Source organism: Chiloscyllium punctatum, chromosome 42 (genome assembly GCF_047496795.1).
Source record: "Chiloscyllium punctatum isolate Juve2018m chromosome 42, sChiPun1.3, whole genome shotgun sequence".
Lineage (NCBI taxonomy): Eukaryota > Metazoa > Chordata > Chondrichthyes > Orectolobiformes > Hemiscylliidae > Chiloscyllium > Chiloscyllium punctatum.
Genome location: NC_092780.1, coordinates 20,704,743 through 20,728,338, shown reverse-complemented (window position 1 = coordinate 20,728,338; position 23,596 = coordinate 20,704,743). Strand labels below are relative to the sequence as shown.

General features: G+C 42.8%; 1 protein-coding gene across 1 annotated transcript in view; it reads right to left on the bottom strand.

The window, feature by feature from the left end:
- LOC140465809 (all-trans-retinol 13,14-reductase-like) overlaps positions 1-19,760 on the bottom strand; it is a 36,148-nt gene extending 16,388 nt beyond the window's left edge. The window contains exons 1-7 of the mRNA XM_072561602.1: positions 19,587-19,760; positions 18,447-18,629; positions 15,150-15,391; positions 13,050-13,251; positions 7,307-7,504; positions 7,105-7,224; positions 3,751-3,889 (exon numbers count right to left, since the gene is read on the bottom strand). Of these exons, the coding sequence (XP_072417703.1) occupies positions 3,751-3,889; positions 7,105-7,224; positions 7,307-7,504; positions 13,050-13,251; positions 15,150-15,391; positions 18,447-18,629; positions 19,587-19,746 (1,244 nt within the window). The 5' untranslated portion in view covers positions 19,747-19,760. The remainder of the gene's footprint in view (positions 1-3,750; positions 3,890-7,104; positions 7,225-7,306; positions 7,505-13,049; positions 13,252-15,149; positions 15,392-18,446; positions 18,630-19,586) is intronic.
- Between the last annotated feature and the right edge of the window lie 3,836 nt (positions 19,761-23,596).

Genomic DNA, 23,596 nt, shown 5'->3' with positions numbered 1-23,596 from the left:
CACGGACTCCGGACCACCTTTAAACCAGCAGAGTTCGGACCCGAGCAGGACAAACAGTACAGACTACAGATTCAAAAACACCAGCAATGGTTCTCCTTCAAGATCCTCCGCTCCACGCTTGCAGCAATGCGCCGGCACCTAACCTATCTCCAGTCAGCCCTGCCTCAGCTGAGAGCCACACTCTCTCAGAATTGCAAAGGACCCACTCTGTACTAAATCCTCAGGAGAATTCATACTCTCAACAAACAGTATTTCAATTCCATCTCAAACATCAAAAACTGTAAGTAGAACAAACTTTTATCCACCCACCTCCATAACCAGCGCTCCTCAAACATTCCAGAAGATTCCCCTGGCCTCGGAACCTATTCCACCATTAGCCATGCGGCTGATGCATCTACCACCCCCACGCTGATTGATGATGTCACTTCCACCCCATCATGGCCACTCCCACAACCACTTCCACCCCTCACAATTCCTCATGCATCACACCTGACATCACTTCTGCCCTTCACACCATCGCTGATGCCACATGCTCAGTGACTTCCGCCACCCCTACTGCCGTGGTCACCACCACTTCCGCCCCCACCAGCGCCACTCACCTGCATTCTGCTGACATGCCCCCCACAGACCCCACTGTCACTATCCCCACCCCCCAGAACCCCGAGGGGAACACTACACCTGCTCATGACTCTACCCCCATTCCCCCCAAAATCACACCCACTCCAGTTACAGGTTCTGCCCCCACTCCCAGCTCCACACCCACACCAGATCCCAGCTCCCGGCCCTGCCGAGTTTTCACCATCCCCCCAGACCTCCCCTCACTGAGGACGAACGATCAGTCCTCAGCAAAGGACTCACCTTCATCCCCCTCCGTCCACGCATCAATGAATTTAATACATGCCATGACGTCAAACAATTCTTCTGCCGTCCCCGCCTCCGAGCTTACTTTCACAATCAGGACTCCCGCCCACCTTCCGAGAACCCCTTCGCCCACCTCCAACACACTGCATCCACCTGGACACCCCGCGCTGGCCTATTACCTGCCCTCGACCTCTTCATTTCCAACTGCCGCCGGGACATTAACCGCCTCAACCTGTCTACCTCCCTCCCCCACTCCAACCTCTCACCCTCACAACGCGCAGCCCTCCAATCCCTCTGCTCCAATCCCAACCTCACCATCAAGCCAGCGGACAAAGGGGGCGCAGTGGTAGTCTGGCGCACCGACCTCTACACCGCTGAAGCCAAACGTCAACTCGAGGACACCTCTTCCTACTGACCCCTCGACCATGACCCCACCCCCCATCACCAAACCATCATCTCCCAGACCATACAGAACCTCATCACCTCAGGAGTTCTCCCACCCACAGCTTCCAACCTCATAGTCCGGGAACCCCGCACTGCCCGGTTCTACCTCCTTCCCAAGATCCACAAGCCTGACCACCCTGGCCGACCCATTGTCTCAGCATGCTCCTGCCCCACTGAACTCATCTCTACCTACCTCAACACTGTCCTATCCCCCCTAGTCCAGGAACTCCCCACATACGTTCGAGATACCACCCACGCCCTCCACCTCCTCCAAGACTTTTGTTTCCCTGGCCCCCAACGCCTCATCTTCACCATGGATATCCAATCCCTCTACACCTCCATCCGCCATGACGAGGGCCTCCAAGCCCTGCCGTTTTTCCTCTCCAGACATCCCCAACAGTACCCTTCCACCGACACTCTCATTCGTTTGGCCGAACTGGTCCTCACCCTTGACAATTTCTCCTTTGAATCCTCCCACTTCCTCCAGACCAAAGGGGTAGCCATGGGCACACGTATGGGCCCCAGCTATGCCTGTCTCTTTGTTGGCTATGTAGAACAGTTGATCTTCCATAATTACACCGGCACCACTCCCCACCTCTTCCTCCGCTACATTGATAACTGTATTGGTGCCACCTCGTGCTCCCGCGAGGAGGTCGAGCAATTCATCAACTTCACCAACACATTCCACCCTGACCTTACATTTACCTGGACCATCTCTGACACCTCCCTCCCCTTCCTGGACCTCTCCATCTCCATTAATGACGACCGACTTGACACTGACATTTTTTACAAACCCACCGACTCCCACAGCTACCTGGATTACACCTCTTCCCACCCTACCTCTTGCAAAAATGCCATCCCGTATTCCCAATTCCTCCGCCTCCGCCGGATCTGCTCCCAGGAGGACCAGTTCCACCACAGAACACACCAGATGGCCTCCTTCTTTAGAGACCGCAATTTCCCTTCCCACGTGGTTAAAGATGCCCTCCAACGCATCTCATCTACATCCCGCACCTCCGCCCTCAGACCCCACCCCTCCAACCGTAACAAGGACAGACCGCCCCTGGTGCTCACCTTCCACCCTACCAACCTTCGCATAAACCAAATCATCCGCCGACATTTCCGCCACCTCCAAGCAGACCCCACCACCAGGGATATATTTCCCTCCCCACCCCTTTCCACCTTCCGCCAAGACCATTCCCTCTGTGACTCCCTGGTCAGGTCCACACCCCCCTACGACCCACCTGGCACTTTCCCCTGCCACCGCAGGAACTGTAAAACCTGCGTCCACACCTCCTCCCTCACCTCTATCCAAGGCCCTAAAGGAGCCTTCCACATCCATCAAAGTTTTACTTGCACATCCACTAATATCATTTATTGTATCCGTTGCTCCCGATGCGATCTCCTCTACATTGGGGAGACTGGGTGCCTCCTAGCAGAGCGCTTTAGGGAACATCTCCGGGACACCCGCACCAATCAACCACACCGCCCCTTGGCCCAACATTTCAACTCCCCCTCTCACTCTGCCGAGGACATGGAGGTCCTGGGCCTCCTTCACCGCCGCTCCCTCACCACCAGACGCCTGAAGGAAGAACGCCTCATCTTCCGCCTCGGACCACTTCAACCCCAGGGCATCAATGTGGACTTCAACAGTTTCCTCATTTCCCCTTCCCCCACCTCACCCTAGTTCTAAACTTCCAGCTCAGCACTGTCCCCATGACTTGTCCGGACTTGTCCTACCTGCCTATCTCCTTTTCCACCTATCCACTCCACCCTCTCCTCCCTGACCTATCACCTTCATCCCCTCCCCCACTCACCCATTGTACTCTATGCTACTTTCTCCCCACCCCCACCCTCCTCTAGCTTATCTCTCCACGCTTCAGGCTCACTGCCTTTATTCCTGATGAAGGGCTTTTGCCCGAAATGTCGATTTCGAAGCTACTTGGATGCTGCCTGAACTACTGTGCTCTTCCAGCACCACTAATCCAGAATCTGGTTTCCAGCATCTGCAGTCATTGTTTTTACCTGTTATATTATTGCAGTCTGTGTGACATAGGTCTATCCCCAGCGTTACATAGAGCATGCTGGCATTTTTACTCCATTAACGAAGGAACTATTATATATTGCCAAATCAGGATGATTTGTGGCTTGGAGAGGATATTTGCAGGTGATGGTGTTCCCCTTTATCTGCTGTCCATGTTCTTTTATGGGTAGACTGCAGGTTTGAAAGGTATTTAAAAAACACATTACAGATGAAAGAAGCATTAATAGAGGAGGAAGCAAAAAAGGTAATTAAAACAATTAGAAGTACACAACAGGAGAAGACAGTGTAATACTATGGAGTGTAATCACGTTATTTTACAGAGCTGAATGAAACTAAATAGGAGGTGGGTCCTCAAGCACTCGATGCTGTGACAGTAAACGTAAAGCACTGCATGGACTTACAGCTCGTCAAAATTGTTCTCTCGATAAAACCAGTAATTTCCTGCTTTCAACCCCAACTCCTCCTTTGAACCATCCAGCCCGATAAAGACACTGAATCCTCCCATTCCATGCCGTATCATACTCAGCTGAGCCTGGATTGCTGTGGGACCAACAGAATGATCAATAACCATCAGAATCCATCATAGCTGAAGAAATAATTTACATGCTCCCAAATATCAGCATAAATATAAAAGGAGAATTATTTCTGACATTCTGGATTGTTGTAATATAACTTATGATTATCAAACAAGATAATTATTGTGTATTCTGATGATCAGCTGGAGAATCCAGTCAGTCTATGTTCCTTGGACTGATCAAGCAAAATGAGAAACAGGTGCCCAGTTGTCATAACTAGTCCAGTGACATTACCACCACATCATCACCTCTCCCTAATGATTAAAAGGCTTTCAGGTCTGTAAGATCGTTGCTTGCTGTAACCTTTACATTTAGTTTTAGGTAAAAGGGAGTAAAAGGTATCATGTGACTGGTGCCGAATGCTGCTTTACAATAAACCTGGTTTAGTTGCTATGGGAACAAGAGACCCCAGGTCTCGGAACTTGATGGGAGGTGAGAAATTCTTATCAAGATCCAGAGCAGAGAGTAGACTTGATGGTTCCAGGTTTCTCAAGCAAAGGGGAACCAAACAAAGGGGAACAAATTAGCTGGAAAAAAAGGCTGCTTGGTTTTACAAGCTGCCACAGCCAGAAGTGGAAAGGGGATAGACGTTAGTCAAAATGACACACCCTGCAGACTTCTAAGAATTCCAAGAGACTTGGCTAGACGTGGTGAGGAGGAAGAAGAATTAACACAGCCGGCCTTACCCTGACGGTGGATTTAAGAAACGCTCTGAAAACTGACCAAAGCACTTGAAGGTGGTCACTGAAAGTTATTACTTGATGAGAGAGAAATGAGAACCCATTGGAGCCTGTGAGCTACTGCGAATAATTTGCAGGGCACACTCAGTATGTCTGGGCCCTCTAGACACAACTGTCTGCAGGGTCACCCAGCCAAACCTCCAGAGTCGACAGGTTCCATGTTGGGTAGGCACCCAAGCAAACCAGCTGCTGGACCTAATACTGCACAATGAAGTAGTGGGAGGGAAAGGAAGACAATGATACTTTTGAAGGCACAGAGGTGGCATGGGCAACTCTTCATTATAAATCAATTCTTACTTTAGTATATATATGTTCATTGTTCATCACCAGTTGTAAGTGAATGTCTTTCTAACTACAAGAGCGAAAGTTCAGAGCCTAGCCATCCTTAATGCTACACCATGTGTTAACAGTCTGCGATATGAATTGAGCAGCTCCTGCACCATGTTCAGGCCATGGGAACTTGGAAGGTGATTGCAACTTTGACAGCAAGGGTTAGTCCAGACTGCAATATATTGTTTGTGTACACAGCCATTAGTGGGACTAATTCCTGATGCTACACGATATGGTCAAGAGTGCCTGTAGTTGCAACTAGAAAGACATTCACTCTCACAACTAATAATGGACAATGAACATGTAATGACTTGAGCCAGGATTTGGACTCCACACAGTAGGTCAATGTTGAATGTACAGCATTTAGTGCTTACGAGTATCTTTCACCTGTACTGTATGGTTGTTTATTTGATGCAGTTTTACTTTGAAGGGCCTCAGAAGGTGAAGCTCCCTCTCTCAGAATGTCACACTTCCCTGACCGCTCTGGTTACATAGAATACCATTTTCATCTCCACTGCAAACGGGATGGTAGGAAACAGCGGTCACGATTCATGTAATGAATCACATAGTCAGCCTCTCAGTCTAGGTAACCCTCCAAGTCTTCACATTCCATTTTTGATAGCCCTCGCTGTCAACCACATCCGTTTTGATGTTCCCTACATTGTGACTGAACCGCATTATTTCACTGCTCATCACCGCACTGTCCTTCCTCAGCCTCAGATACATGGAGTCATTTTGCCAAATATGGAGGCACAATATCAAAGCCAGAATGGTGCTGACTGTCAATGACACAGCCCCTCCTGCCTTACCCCTTTCATCTCATGCCCTATCATCTCCTCTCCTTGTATATTGAGTTGGTCACCTGAACCATTGTTATGCCCTCTGCATCTCAGAATGCTGACTCTGATCCCCACAAGTGAGTTCCCCAGGTTCCCTCTGACAGCACCAGCCCCTGATAAAGCCCCTTGACCTTCAATGGCCTGACCATGTCCCACCCTCGTGACTAACTTGGATGGAGAATTCCAATTGGCCATTTGACCAGATCCCAGATTAATCCTTGTGCAGCTCCCTGACTGACATCACTTGACTCCCCGGACTAGGTGGGACTAGATTGGGTTGGGATATCTGGTCGGCATGGACGGGTTGGACCAAAGGGTCTGTTTCCATGCTGTACATCTCTATGACTGACCAAAGCCCACTCTGTGGACTGTAGAGATGTGGAACCTGAGATTCTGTCAGTCCTGAGCAGCTGACTGACCTGTCCTCAAGGTCCTGCACCGATATCGATGCTGCCTTAAATTCACTGTGCAGATTTACCCTGACAGTAGGTTGTCTCCCTGGACCTGACTGAGGATTACTTTATTTGAGACATTACCATTGGGTTGAAGCACATGCAGTATGTTGCTAAATCCCCTGCTGGCACATGGTAAGATATTGACACAACAAATCACCATGCAGGAACGTGTCCATCCCTTGACTAATGATTGCTGACAACCACAAGTTGCCTCCTGGCTTTGTGTCTACTCTAAACATTAAGTGAGCCTTTTGCGTTCTAGCTTAGGGAAAAAAATGCAAACAAAATTGGCAGGGCAACACAAGGAGGTGATGGCTTAGTGACATTATCCCTGGATTGTTCATCCAGAGACGCAGGAAATATCCTGGGGACCTGGGTTCGAATCCCACCATGGCAGATGGTAGAATTTGAATTCAATAAGCATCTGGAATTAAGAGTCTAATAATGGCCATGAATCCATTGTCAATTGTTGGAAAATCCCATCTGGTTCACTAATGTCCTTTAGAGAAGGAAACTGTCATCCTTACCTGGTCTGGCCTATGTGTGACTCCAGACCCACAGCAATATGGTTGACTCTTAACTGCCCTCTGTGCAATATGGGATGGGCAATAAATGCTGGCATGGCCTGTGATGCCCTCGTCCCATTAATGAATAAAAAAAAGGCAGAGATTCTCTGGATTTAAAGTTCGCACAAAGTGAAAAGTCATTATTCTTTAATCGTCAAGCGATAGATTAGTGATGTAATCAACCATGAGAAACACTCGTTCTAGTTCTCGTAATACTCCATAGTGAAAAAAAATTGCAATACTCACACACCTGGTTTACTTCGCAGTTCATGAGGTAACAATCGTTCGTAGGTATTAAATATTCCAGCATCAGAAATCACAACAGGAGCAAACAGGTTTATTTCTTCTTTTCCCTTCTTCACTGTCACACCTGGTGAGAAAGAGGGCAAACCTAATTAGCAATAATTAAATATGTTGTCTCTTGATGCTTAAACCAATGAATTCACACTTACCACATGCCTGACCATCTTTATTTATTAATATACATTGGACAGGTGCCCGCATAAGAACATCTCCTCCACTTTTCTTAATAACTGGAATTATGTGAAAGGCAATCTCACTGGCGCCACCTTTTGGGTACCAGGCACCATTCTGGTAGTGCTGGATAATTGTGGCATGCATCACAAAGCTGGCCTCTTTAGGCATGACGCCTGGGAAAAGAAAACACATTTAAAACAAAGGCGCAAATACAGGTTTACAAAAAATAATAGGTTTACAAAATTTCAGTTCTAAAATGCAAACTATTTCTCACTGTCTTCTCTCCTGTCCTCACATCAGAGGGTTAGGCCAATGGATATCCATGTGGTTGTTTCAAATTTACGGGACAAATGCCACAGTGATTTGCCCCCACCCCTTGCAGCATGACGGAGCACTTCGCCATCCTACATATTGGAAAGATTAGGAGAAACTGAGGACTGCAGATGCTGGAGAGTCGGCGTTAATAAGGTGTGGTGCCGGAAAAAGCACAGCAGGTCAGGCAGCATCTGATAAGCAAGAGAGTTGACATTTCAGTGAGGACCCTTCTTCAAGTCTGGGCTGGTGGGGGGAAAGAGGGCTGAGAGATAAACGGGGGTCGAGGGTGGGGATGGGGCTGAGACTAAGGGAAAGCTAGGTGGGATGGCATTAGGTGGACGAACGTGATAGGTTGGTGGGAATTGTGGAACAGATAGCTGGTAAGGAAGATGGACAAGTAGGTCAGGTAAAGGGGCCGGATAGGAGTTGGAGAATTGGATCTGGGATGGGATGGGGTGGGAGGAGGGGAGACTTGGAAACAGATGTGGTTGTAGACTCCCAAGATGGAAGCTAAGATGTTCTTCCTCCAGTTTGTGGGTGGCCTAGTGTAGGCAGTGGAGGAGGCCCAGAAAGGATACGTACTAAGGGATGAGGGAGAGGATGTTAAAGTGGATGACCACGGGAAGGTAGCGTACGGAACAGAGATGTTCCCTAAACTATTCCATGGATTTGCGCTCGGTCTCGCCAATGCAGGGGGGACCACTTCAAGAGCAATGGATGCAGTAAATGAGGTTGGAGGATATACAAGTAAATCTCTACTGGATTTGGAATGATCCTTTGGGTCCTTGGATGGAGGTTGGAGGAGGGAGGCAGTATGGGCACAGGTTCTGTACCTCTTACAACTGCAGGGGAAGGTGCCGGGTGTGGAGACAGGGATTGGTGAGGAATGTGGACCTAACGAGGGAGTCACGGATGGAATGGTCCCTACGGAATGCAGATAAGGGTGGGGAGGGAAATATATTTTTGGTGGCGGGGTCTGACTGTAGGTGACACACATGGCGAAGATGATGCACTGGATTTGGAAATTGGAGGGGTGGAACGTGATGACCAAGGGGATTCTATCCTTGTTGAGGTTGGAGGGCGTTTCAAGGGTGGACGTGTGGGAAATGGAGGAGATGCAATTGAGGGCACCATTGCTCATAGGGGAGGGAAAATTATGGTCCTTGAAGTAGGAGGACATCTGGGATGCTGATTCTTATTATCAATTCTACCACATTATGAGTGCGGGCAACACTTCCTGGCGTGGACTCAAGCACAGGGCTACTGGCCAAGGGATAGTGATGTTACCATTATTTACCAAGAGATCTTGTGGTGCAATTTACTCAAACACAAAAACACACTTGACTTAAGTTTTTAAACTTAGTTATTTCAAGCCAAAATTTAAATGCCCAAAATACAAATGAGGTTTCAACACTAACGTGACACCAAGCAATAACAAAATAAAAATAAATCATGAAACAACAGTAACATAGTAGCTTAAGTTATTCACTGCAAGAGAAGGATGTCAAGAGTAGCATAAAATACATTAAGACAACTTTGCTCAAATCTTTCTTTAATTAATTACCTGGAGATAAATTTATCTTCATCATACTGTCATTTTACATATTTTGTTAAAACAGAAATTAGATAAAATTAAGTTATATTTACCAAGATAATAATTTGGTCAGATTCAGTTAATGTTTAAATTGCTAGTGAGTTCAGCATGTGTTATCAGTTATTATGTAAATAGTCAATTAATTTTGTGAAGTTGAATATGGGAGTGAGGAATTGATTTATGATGAAATTGCCAAACTAAATTAAATTGAAAGTCTAAATATAAATACTGAATTAAATTAAGAGATTTCTAACAGCGTAGACAAAACTATGCATTTTTATTATGAACATCAGAATATATGAACTAGGATCAGGAGTCACATATTTGGTCCCTGGTATTTTTTCTGTCGTTCACTAAGATTATGGCTGATCTCCTACTTCAGCTAACCTTTCCTATTCTATCTCCATATATAATAATTATCAAAATTTAGGTCAGGAATCCAAGCAGGGACTAACAATTTCTAGTTGTGCGTGCTTGCCTTGTCAAAACTTAACTAGGCATAGTTTGACTGGCACTAGCTCAAATTTCCTACAAATTATGCAGTTGCGGCATTTCAGACACACATTAGGCTAAAGGCCAGATTTTTGCTCCCAATAGACTGTTTGGTGGGGGAAATTTCCCTCTTGGCAGATCCGACTCATTTTAATGCACCAAGTTCGACCCTAATTTCACATTGGGAGGCATGCAAATGATTAAATCTAGCACCCTTTCCTCCCACCCTGGTCCAATCGCAGGGACAGATCAGCAGCAGACAAGGGAGTGGACAAGGAAAGCACAGCAGCACTGTCAGAAGGTATACTTTTGTTCTCAGGTAATGTTTCATAGTTGTTTTAGACTCTTAAATGAAGTCTAGCCTTCACTGTTGGACCCTTATCTGCTCTCCTGCCATGGCACCTTAAAATGTCCATGCCTCCTATAAACCCCTTTTGCCAACCTCATGCCAACCCACCTTGTATTCATGATGGACATATTTCAAGAATCATGTTGAGATGATAAAAAAACTTCTGAAAATCTAATATAGCTCTCACTCAAACACACATGATTAAAAAAAAAGTCTGATTGAAGAAACCACAAAGTTTCTAAATCACAAGTAATTAATCTCTTACTAAAAAAACTACTTTCATTTAATAGGCATCAAATCTTTTCTAGTTGAAACCATAAATAAAGCTGTGAACTTAGAATCTCTAGCTAAGATAAATAAAGCTATAGAAATTCAATGAAGTATTCAAAATGACGATGATAAAATTTTTTCGGGAAATGTTAAGAGGAACTGCAAGGTTGGGTGGTAATATTTTAAACCTTTACCATATAGCTTGTCAGTCCAGCACTGACAATTTAAGCTCATTTATTTCACACAAAAAGGGGATTAAAAAACCTCAGATTGTGACATTTAAACAGACCATATCCATTTTTTTAACAGTAGTTATATCAACTCCATAAATGTATGATTTCCAACTGTGGGTTAAGAACATGAGAACTAGGAGCATGAATAGGAAAAATCAGCCCCTTTATCCTGCTCTGCCATTCAATACAATCATGGCTGGTCTCATCTTGGCGTCAACTCCATTTTCCTGCCCACTCTCTAAAATGTTACCTGCTACTAATTAAAAATTCATCTCCTTAAATTTATTCAGCTCCCAGCATCCACAGCATTCTGGGGTAATGATCCTTTGGAGAGAAGCAATAGCTCCCCATTTCTGGTTTAAATCTGCTACCCATTATTTCACAGCCATGACCTTTCATTGATGACTGCCCTACAAGAGGGCACATCCACTCTACATCTATATCGTAAATCCCCTTTAGCATCTTATACACCGCAATTAGATCTCATATCATCTTTCTAAACTCCAGAGGGAGCACAGACTTGAACTGCTCAATTTCTCTTCATAAATAATTAAAGGCCCCAGGAATAGCCAGAATGAGATCTGATGGAATTCAGCACGGGAAAATTTGGGTTTCATGCCCTGTGTTGACTATGTCTCAACCCCTTTACCCACCAGCGAAAACCGGATGTTGAAACATTACATTACAATGCCGTGTGAACTGTGTGAGGCACAGATTCATACAGCACATTAAAAGCAATGATCCCAATGGTAGGGCATACTGGCAGTGCATCCCATACATCTTGTATCAAGGGACTACTTCAGTATCATAGGGATCAAGCACAGAGCCAGAGGAATTCTGCAGCCAGAACAGTTAATGAGAAGCTAGAAATTAGGCGATCTCTAGGCAATAATATATTAGACCTATGTCAAAAGGTACAAGACCATCAGATAAAGGCTCATTATCCATGTCACTGAGCAAGGTAGGCAGCTTAATGCCTAAATTTCTATCCGAATGATCCCTGACCCAATTAAGAACCTACACAATTCATTGACTTTGTGCACAATAAATTAATGGATTAAATGTTAACATTTTCATAATGGCAAAAAACTGAAACTGAAGAAAATAAATCACAGCAGTATTCTACTTGATTTAATCCCATCTCCAACCCTGATACATTCTAATCAAAGGTGAATGCAGTGTCCGTGAGTCATTCAGCAGCTCAGTGCTACAGGTCTGAATAATGTTTAGAGTGAATAATTACTTATCAGAGCTATAATGATTTCCAAGGACTTGTAAGGCAGAGGTAATCAGAAGGAAGAAAAAAGCTCTGCTTGTACAAGATAAAATTCAAATAATATAATACATTATTGAAAGTTGGCAATTGGTTTGATTTTTCATTTATCTACTTATGCCAAATGGTAAGACATTGATACATGGTGTGAAAACACTCCTTTGGTACAAGTTGATGGGAGAGCCCTTTTATCTCCAAGGTACAGAAACCACTCCTTTAAGCAGCACCTTGTGGTAACAGGAAGAGACCTACAACTGGTTAAGTAGCCCAAACAGACAACCAAGTTCAGGCACTCAATCAGTTGCGCTCATCAGTTGCTTTCACATAGCCTTATTGCAACCTTGTAATTGTTTTAAGTGGAGAGCATTCAGTTATTGATTGTTGACAATGGGTAATATCCTGATTATCTGCCCTGACGTACTGCTGTACAGATTGCCCTGATTACAAAGGAAGACTAAATGTTTGCTTTTCGTAATGAATGCAACTCACCGCACCAATCCAACATTGTCATATAATGATGACTTCCTTCACTGCTGCATTCAGCTCAGTGTTTCTCTGTTGAAATTCTGACGGAACCACATCAGTGCCACTGCTCCACCCTTTTTGTTTCCCTTTTTAAAGTATATATCCAATTCTGTTTTAAAACATGGTTCCACCACTCTTTCACTCAGCATGTAAATGCTCAGCAGAAATTTCCACACTTGCTAGAAGAGAAAGCTCAGCTACTCCAGTCTAAATCAACAAAAATGTAACTTTTTTTGGCAATTAATTTTTAAAAGCAAGTCAAGCACCCATCCATCAAGACTTCCATAAAATGGGATGCCAATTCCCCCTTATCTTCCAGGTCTGGGCCAAATGACTTGAGCCACACAGGGCAACTCTGTAATGCCAGTACCTGATTGAGAGCTAAACAGCATCTTAAAGATGGTGCCGGTGCCTGGGATCTCAGGAATGGCAAGCACTTCCACGTATATAAGTGGGAAAATGTGAGCTAGCGCTGGACAAACGGGGCACTGTAGAGGCATGTTATGTTGTTAATGAGGCAGGTTTGGTACACTAGCATGAGATAATTCGCTAGGCCTCGCAGAGAGAAGTCCTCCCTGGTACTCTATGAAAAATGACACTTAGCCGATTTCTGGTTTTGAAGTTGTACAGTACACCAAAAACTGCTCCACGTGTGAAAGCACATTACCGTAATCCCCACAGATATAGCACATGACTGCTCGAAGGTCTTTATTTTCTGTCAGCTTATTAACCACGTCTGAAAGTGGGGTGGATGCCAGCTTGAAAATTGATGAGATCCAGTGGATGATGCCACTCCTTATCAGGAACCTTGCCAGTAGAAGAGGGACCATTTTAATGATTACCAACAACGATATCTTTTTTGAAATCATCTGGAGTAAAACAGCAAACATGGGTCAACAATGAGAAAGAAAAATGTTGTCGTCCAAAATTGTAATACAGATAAGAGGAAGCCCATCAATCTGCTCTCAGAGCTTGTTATCATTTATAATGTCTTACAGAAGGTCCTACTACATAAAACATTTATTTTCTATATCATTAATATTGGACAATTCTGTTTTAGGATATATATTTGAATCTTGATTGCGAATGAAAGCCTTTCTCTTTCATTTTGTAATGATGCAATATGTACAACATGTAAATGAGAAAAGGGCAAGGATAAATCTTCAGAGGACATGGATGGTGGGATACCCGACATGAAAGGAAGCTGGGAATATGCTGGCTACTCCTGAGAGAAGTAGAATTTGCAGTGGCAATCCCACTACAAGTTAAAATAGAGCAGAGCTGACACGGATGGTTAGCATGGCCACTACCTCAAACACTGCATGAAGGAAGGCTAACAGCAGAAGTCATTAATGACCAGCCAGGGAATCCTATGCTTTGAGAAAAGCTGAAGCTGGACGAGAGAAATTCAACTAATGAATGTTGATTGCAAAGATCGGAGAGGTAACAATGCATTCAAAGAGCTTGCAAAGAAACTAAAGGAGGGGCATAATTTTATGGAGAAAGGCAGCAAATTTAGAGGGATTTTGAGGAAAAGTTTTTTCACTCAGAGGGAAGTGGCAATGTGGAATGCATTGCCCAGAAGGCAGTAGAGGCAGGAAACCTTACAACCTTTAAAAAGCACATAGGTGAGCACTTTAAATGTCAGAACAATGAAGGCTATGGGCCAAGTGCTGGAAGGTGGGATTAGTATAGATAGGCCGGCACAGACTTGATGGGCCGAAGGGCCTATTCTATTCAGTATGACGATGCCTTTAAAAGTTAGAGATGGAGGTAGTTGTATATCACAATTTTTTTTTACAAAGGGAGGCTTTTACCAAGGTCGACAGTTTGAATGAGGGACAGAGAAACCACCTGAGGAAAGAGAGGCATTAACAAAGAGAATCATGAAATACCTTCAGGCACTGAGCCAGTCAGAATTTAAACAACGGTTTGATAAATTCTGAGAAGCCTGTTAAACACATTCACAAACAGGTCAGAGAGACTGTTTGGAGGCTGAATTGTTCTGTGCGTCCTTCAGACAATTTAAACATTCAGACTGATTACAACATATCAAACTAGGATGAGATATGATTTTGTTGTGGTTTTTAACCTCTTGTGCACTGTAGAAGAATTAAGGAAAATGTTATGAAACTAAACCCTGGAATTTGTCACAGTTGATGCAAACAAAAAGTTATACTTTTCTTCTTCCACGGACAAAAATAAATGCATCTTTTCTTATGATGCTGCTCAAAGTAATTATTATTTCATCCTCACAAATAGTTGAATGACCTATTCTTCATTCAGCTGGACAGATATAATTCAGAGTGCAGAGTTATACTTTGACAAACACGATTCATACTCAGTTGTCCTGATTTCCCATTAATTAACAGACTGATGGTGACACCACATTAACAGCTGAATCTCTGTGCTGCAACACTAGGGGAGACACTTCCTGTAAATTTGCTGATTTGGATTTGGAGTTACAGTGTTGGATCTACTGTATGTTCTGTCTATAAATGCATGCCTGCATACAAAGACGAGGATAATGTGACAAGTTACGAGGAGATAATGCCAATGAGAAAGTAGCAGTAGTGCTACTAACAATGACTGGTTCCCTTGGTGCTAAATCCAATTAACATGCAGCTATAACATTTCAGAATAAAATAAATCATCCAAAGAATTGTGCTCAAACTAATCAAAAACTCCTTGCTCTGTTAAGTGCTTACAATTCATTCCATCTTTTCATTCTATGATTATACAATTCTATATTTTTTTCAAAAGTCACCTTTACAAGTTCCAGGAATTTATCAATAGCTTCTGTTTCCTGAGGAAACTGAGTCTTCAAACAATTTCGATAATTTTGATTCCCACCACAGACTTGATATATTCGCTGGGTCTGCTGGTCTCCCAGGATTACATTGTCGAAAACGTCATCCATTTTCGCCCATTGCAGCTGACCATCTGTAATCTGGTCTACTAATGTCCGCAGGAAGGATCGTTCATACAGTTCCCCTATGTAATGAATTCCTGAAATAGTGTAGTGTAGATAAATGGTTAATTCTCCAAAGAATGAGACCCAGTATTTGTGGTCATATGTAAACTGTAGCAATCACACAACTTATCTTTTGTTTCTGCTCTCACTCAGTCAAAAGGGTAGCCTGATATAATCACTTCGTTATTGATGATCAAACTTTTAGTTGCCTGTATTCCAAGCTCTAGAATTTACTTCCTCAAGCTCTCCACCTCTCACCTTCAATGAAACACTCATTTGTAAACTGTCTCATTGACCAAGCGTTTGGTCATCTGTCATATTATTTCTTTCTGTGGCTCTCTGTCAAACCTTGTTCAATAGCACCAACATGAAGTATATTGGGATGTTTGTTATTTGAATGGCACTATGTAAATATAGGCTGTTGTTTCTGCCAACCTTTTCAAAAGATGCTGTTTAAGTGCACACTGCCAAGTGTGTCAGGGCATTCCTGACAAACTGTTTTAATTCATTCTACTCTCCTGCCATACAGAGATGGGTCAAATGCTTGCGTACCCCAAAGGGTCTGTCACCTTGCATGATCTGCTGTGCTTTCAACATGCAAAATGTTTCAACACACTCATCAATTCCCTATCAAATATGTTCACACAAATTCTAAAGATAAAAGACTATAATGTAATTATATTTTTAAAAAAACTATACAAGTGTACACACCTATCACTATTATATTAAAAGCAGGATACATCCACAGTTTGTAAAGAGGCCGAGCCATGTATAAATCCATCACCATAGTTAGTACCGTCCAGTCCAAATTACTAAATAGTCCACACTGCTATAGTTTCTGTTTGCCAGGACAGAGTAGACACTCCACTTTATCAATATCCAGTAAATGGAGATCAAGATTAGCAATTGCCCTCAGGGGTATGGCTTGCATTTAACTGGGTATAGTCTAGTTACAGAGCAGTAGTAACCTTGCTATCGAAGCTTGTCCAACCAGGACGACCCACCTACTGAAAATATTTGGCCAATAGGGTAATTTGTAACCATATGGTCCCAAAAGAAATAAGTATGGTTAAAGTTTTACTGAGTGGGCCAGACTAGCTTGTGAACTAGGACCTGTACATTGTGGTACTCTGGGTCTGTTGGCACACGTAACATGTTTGCCATGGGGGGACTTAAATTAGTTCTGAACTAATTTGCCAGGCAAATCATCACACAGCCACCTTAATTCCAGTGACAGCTTCCCTTAGCTTCAACCTGAACCAGGAAAATAATCATTAGTTGGTCGTTCGATGACTCACAAGTTTGAATCCATCCCATTTAGACTGCAGATAACTGGTGCACAGGAGCAGCCTGGGTAAGCAGCAATCAGGAGTTTTGAGTGATTTGACACCAACCTCCTCACAGGTAGATCTACAGTATCATAAATTACAGATCCTAATTCCTATGCTCAGAACCTATACCTCATGAAACAATGAAGATGGTAACTGCTTGTCTCTCTGTAGCCCAGTCATGATAGGCATTGAACCCATGACACAACAAAGCAATTTCTCCCAATATCAAATCTCTTCATATGGTCGTTGTACCAAAATCCTCAGCTACATCATCAGCATTACCCTCCTGCACAATGGAAGAGTGTATATGAGCACATCAGCACCTTGCATTTTAGATGTCAAAGTCAATGTTGTATTCATTAAAGATTAGTCATTACGAATTACTCATTTCATGAAAGGAGCTTTGAGAAAGAGGCATGACCTCCATGTTACAGACTCCACTCTGATGACTGACCGCAGTAGGCAGACCCTTCTTGACTGCAGCTATTTCTTGCTTTTGCCAACTCACATTGGAATTCAATATATCTCAAATTTGTTGAGGAAGCCCTTTCTATAGAGATAGCAACCATGAAGAACTGTCTCACTTGCCCCAATGTTAATGTGCAATATTATTTTGCTGCCATTGTCAATAAAACAGCTGCAAAGTGTCCTCTCGCTCATCACAACTACCAAAATCCACCGAGAATTATTATGAAACCGATTCTTCAGATTAGTTCACCTCCATTTCTTTTTAAAATTTAGCAGGAGTGCAGGTGGAAATAAAAAGTTGATTTATAAAATCGTACCCAAACAATGGCACAAAGCACAGGAATACATGTGATAGAAACTGAACTTCACTCAGCAAGTTGCATAGTTGCCTCTGTAACAGAAACCAATTCCCATTCCATACTTGAACATACAATCGAGGCTGCTATCTCAGGGCAGTGTGAAGGCAGTGCCTTACTGTTCGATATGTCATCCATGGCACAAGACCTCAATCCTCTTGGGCTGTTCCAGTAGTGTAGATGAATGCAAAATATTCCCACAGCACTGTCCACAGAGGGGATGTTGGTGCTTCTTTAATTCTGCCTCTTGTGCATCCCTGATGTTAATCACTTCACCATTGATAACTGTATCTTCAGTAGTGTAGGCCCTAATCTCTGGCAAACCCTTGCCACAACTCTTCACTTCTCCCTCTTGCCTTCATTTAAGACAAGCTATTGACTATATGACCTAATGTTGCTTGGTGACATACTTTGTTTTACAATGCCCCTTAGAATGCTTTATTAAGTTGAAGACATAAGTAAATACATTGTTATTGTGTCAGGCCAGCATGTCTCTTGAAAAATACCATCAAAACAGAGATAAACCTCAGCTATTTATGACATCCTACTGCATACAACTGGTGACCAGATTGACCTCAAACAGTGGTTGGTCATCAAAGTAATTCAGTGATTATAAAGTATCCTACGATATGGTAGGCACAGTGATATTCGATAATATGGCAGGCTATTCAATAATTGCAAGGTTTACTTTCCTATAATGAATAGCACTCATTATTTGTAAAACTTATTCTTTACAAATAAGTTTTGAAAAGTACTTGACTTTGGTATTTCACACATTAACAGCCAAGAACAGACAGGAATCAGAGATTAGCTCCTTTTGTTATTGGTTGAAGAACCCCAATAGTGGAGAAATTAAAAGTGAAAGAGAAAAGGGGTCACACTAAATAAAGATTATTATTTTGCCGCGTAGTAGATTTCAAATCCAAAGCTCTTACCAACGTCAAACTCAAAACCTTTCTTAATAAAGGTGTGACAACATCCTCCAGCCTGGTCATGCTGTTCCAGCACCAGGACACGCTTGCCAGCTTTGGCCAATATTGCTGCTACTGAGAGCCCTCCAATTCCACTGCCAATCACAATAGCATCAAGGTTCTCTGGCACTTTATCTGCAGTAAAGCCTGAACAAGATCACAAAGACATATTAGAAACAATGAAAGGTTAGGGGCCATCTACATTGTTCTCCAGTCAACTTAGACAGATTCCAAGTGACATGTTGGGCAGATACAACATAGCAAGGAATATTTTTTTTTGAAAACATATGCTTGCTGGACCCATAGGGAGGTTGAGGATCCATAGCAAAGGATGAAGACCAATACTATAGAAAAAAAATAAAACTCACAGTGTGGTTCTCATATCTCTATATTCCTATGTCCCCCTTAGGAAATCTCAGTGTACCTTGTCAGAAATATGACTGGTATCAGTTCACTGGTGAAACAAACCTACTTTGGGGGTAGCAGTTGAAAGTCTAATCTTTGAGATTTAGTTTAAGAACCTGAAAATTATACTATGTCAAATACTGGCAGAGTCGCTGTATATTCATTGGCCTAGAGGTTCAGAATAAATCCGTGTTGTGATTAATAAAGCTTGTTCCTAACATAACGGATTTGTGGCCCAAACAGTCGTGCCTGACACCTGACAAAATTGGACTATAGATTGCTTTTAAGGGAAGATACACACTAAGTTCTTTCTCCATTTGGAGGGACGGAGGCGTGGTTGTTTTAGTTGGAAATCACACAACACCAGGTTATAGTCCAACAGGAGCGTCGCTCCGACAGCTAGTGTGCTTCCAATTAAACCTGTTGGACTATAACCTGGTGTTGTGTGATTTTTAACTTTGTATACCTAAGTCCAACACCGGCATCTCCAAATCATTGTTTTAGTTCAGTACTGTGCTTCCCAAACTGCTACTCATATACCTGGCTTTAGGACACGACACAAGTCTCTCAAACAAATTCAACTCAAGATTTTTTGACCTTCCTGGGGAATTTCCGCGTTATAAAACGCGACTGAACAGTTACAGCTGCTGCATGAATGTGGACTTTGGACGGCTTTTCTAGTGCAACAATATATGAGACCTTTGTGGATAAGTCGCTTCCTCGCTTCTGGATCAGTGACCAGAGGCTGCGGTGGTCTCCTCGTGTCTCCGGAGAAAGGGTTTACACTCGGGGAGGAGCGGCGGAAAACTTTATGGAAGACGAAATACACAACCAACAACAGCCCAACGTACAGCCACATCCTCCTCCCACTTAGCTCCGCTCACTGGAAGGGTAAAGCCTACTTCCTATTCTGTTTAAAGGATCTCTGGGCAATTAAAGGGAAAGTTACAGATTTTATTTCGTCGACTGCAGTCACAAACAAAACTAAAGTTTACGGGCAGAGGATTGGACAGACTTGGACTACATTGGACCACTTCAAGGAATGTTGTTTTAATATTGGGTTGTTTAAGTGTCTGAACAGATCTGGTATTGAGATTGAAATATGTAATCCCACAATCTGTAGAATTTGTACTAGGATGTGGATGCAAGGAGAGACGCATTATTATATTTATAGCAGAAATTTGAGTTTTGTTGATCGGAGCAGTGAATGCTTTCGTGAGGGAAGCAAATCCACAAATATAAATCAGAAAGGTTTTGAGGTCAGAGTGATCCTTACCCCAATGCAGAAGATCCGAGTTCGGGGCTGAGAGGTCTCAGCCCCAGTGGTGAGTCATAAAGGTGAATAAAGTGATTAAACGTCCAAGATTTTGCTGTGAGGGGCAAAAGGGGGAGGGGAAATCATGATTCATCTGACATGGCGAACAACAGCAAGTTACATTTTTATAGAATTTTTGTCGGAATATTAGAGTCGGACCAGGGCATCACATTCTAGGGATATGGGGTAGGCCATTTCGGACTGAGTTGAGGAGAAATTTCTCCACCTAGAGAGTGATAAGCCTATGTAATTTTCTGCCACAAGGAAGGGGTGAGCTGTAGTACTTGCGGCTGAGGTGATCAAAGAGAATGGGGAGAAAGCATTAGCAGGATACCGAATTGAATAATCCGCTATCATCATATTGAATGGCAGAGCAGTTACAAAGGGCTGAATGACCTCCTCCTCCTGCCTTGCATGTTTCTACACTAAAATGCCAGGAAGTAGGTAAACATGCTCGAAAGATAGAATTGCAAAGCAGGGGGAAAAAGACATTCAAGTCACTGCACAAAAATCAAACATGAACATTGGATTAAAGGGGAGACATGAATCATCAAATCTCAAACAAAAAATTTCAAAAATGCATGGCATAAAATTTCTTTTGAAAGAATGAGAATTCACACTTGGAATCCTTTTCCGGTAGATAGGTAGCTCAGCAGTAAAGGTCGCTTATGAAAAACCCATTTACCTTTCTATCCCTGACGTTTTCACTTGTCTTTTTTTAATGTGTGACACGTGGGTAATTACTGTAATAGGGTTCTTGTGACACAATTGTAGTGTTCCCTACCTCTGGGACAAGACTTCATGTGTTCAAGTCTCACCTGCTCCGGTATTATGTAATATCACCTCTGAGCAGTTTGATTAAAAAATATCTAATTATTGTAATGGTGTCAGGCAGATAGAATCTGCACAAAAATCACTGTAATGCCGTCACTGAAGTCTTCAACAGCACAGCCTCTGAAGGATCTGGGCATCACTGACAGAAACTCAGCATTTTGATCTTAAACTGTGCATGGACATCTGCCAGAAGCACAGTGTTAGTATCCTGACCTGTGAGCCAGAGGCCTGGTTCAAGCCCTACCTGCTCCAGATTTAGGAGATATATCATAGGTGTGCTATTAATACATCTGAACAGATTGATTAAAAATACCGATATAAACCAGAGGTTACCATCACCTTCAATCTTTAATAACACTAAGTCCCACTAAGGAATTGAGGGCAACGGGGAGCGTGCGGGTAAGTGGAATTGAAACACCCATCAGCCATGATTAAATGGCAGAGAGGGCTCGCTGGGCCGAATGGCCTTTCTTCCACTCTGATATGTTATGACCTTATTAGCTGCAACCTGAAAATTTGAGGCAAAGGTGTTTTAAATGGTAATGAATAGAGATTGAAGCACTGAAAAAACAGAATGGCAAAAGAATGCAACAAAATGGATCACTTTCAGAGAATCAACACAATGCACCAGTCCACGTCGTTTTTTCCAGCTGAAATTGGATGTAAATATTCTTGTGCAGTCTATTTTGAGATAGGGGATTCTATTTCCTTTAAAATTAAAGTTTCTTTTTCCCTTTTGAATGTTGCTACTGTATTTTACATGAAGTTCTGTTATTAAATTTCCAGTTAAAAGGTTTTGATAAAAATACTTGATCTCTGCCTGCTACCTTAATTGAGTGCATGATATTACTCATTAATTAATTTGCAGAAGGTAATTTGATGCATGATATTGGAAACCTGGCTCTCTTCTTAAGTATGTAAAAAGATAATTGTGTAGAGGCATGAAAGTCTACTGGGAATAAATGCATTCAGGTTAGATAGTGTGCAAGACATTTCAGAGTTATTTCACAGAATAGAGACTTTCTGTAAGGTTAGGCTGGGCCTGACCACACTGCATTTAGTGATAACATCCAAATTTTTCAAACTGGTTTGACCTATCAGCAGCTCTGGCATTGCTTCATGGTTCATTAATGCCTTTTAATGGGAGAAACTTAATATGGACGAAAGATTCCACATTCTGAAGTGAGGTAATGAATTGAATTAATGATCATATCAGAAGAAAAGTAATACCCAACCTCAACTTTTTAAAAAATAATATAATAATACACAGCAGTCTCTCCTCAATGCATTTTGATGAATATTCATTCAAGTATAACATTATTGAAAAAACAGAAATATTTTGGCAGATGGCAAACCAGTTAATTAGTGAACCAGTGTTTGCTAATATTCAAATGACACATGCAGTCACTGACAGAAAACTATTTCTTTGAGAAGGGGTAATCCTCTCACAACACTTAAATATTGGCAGCCCAGTGGTTAAATGGGTTAAATACTGGTGTGGCAGAGTGATAAATTATAAACCAGGAAGGTTTCAAATTGCAGACATTGTAAAGCTAACTGCTCACAGGTGGTGCATGTGTAGAGATGTTGCAGATGGTAGAGGAGATCCATTAAAGTCGATTGTTATCCAGAGATGTCTGCTGGAAAGTGAACTGACTAATCAGGTTCTGCTAATGCTCCCCATGGTTAGAAGATACATAAAAAGGAGCCTTGTAGACAAGATACCATTTAAGTGCATTGTCTGTCAGACTCTAGCCCAAAGTGTACTGGGCTGGATTTTCCACTTGCCAGACAGTCCTTATTCCAGTGTATATGGGAGTTGTACAAGGAATTTCTGGAATTTCCCTCATACCATGGTCTGAAAGAATTGCCTGGGAAATTGAATTTTCATTTGGACAATTCATTTCTGCTTGGAACCTTCTGAAGTTTTCATCTAAATCTGAAACTTCTGATAAAATTAAGTAGAACAGTTGGAAAGTTGGACTGGTAAATACATAGTCTAATGCTTCAGCAGCTATTAAACTGACCCTATAATTTCCTCACACACACTCAACTACATATCCTTGAGACCACCTACACCACCTCCAGGGACCCCGACAACCCCTTTCTTCAACTTGCATGATGTAAGCCCAGCCACCCTACAGCTGGACAGAACCGAAAACCCTACCCTTTGCCAGACTGGACCCAAGCCTCCTCTCTAATCCTTGCTGGACCTGACCTCATCTTGCCAGACCTTCACCCACCCACACTCCATTGCTGGATCCATCTTGATTTTTGTCAAAATGTAATGAAAATGCAATGTGCGTGAGAAACAGTTAGGTTAAACATATATTTCCAATTGTGTTGGATATATACGATGAATGCCACCTTTGTGGTTTTAAAACCTCATCATCTTTCTTTTCCTAACCCTACATCTCAGTGCAGCACTGAGCTGCACAGTTGATGGGGAGGCAGCCTGTTGCATGCGATGACTTCTGATGGTCCGTAGCCTTAATGGCTCTGGCCTCCTGAGGGTCTTCTCCATGGATCCAGGGAACCCGTGAAGAGTCCTGGAATAAAG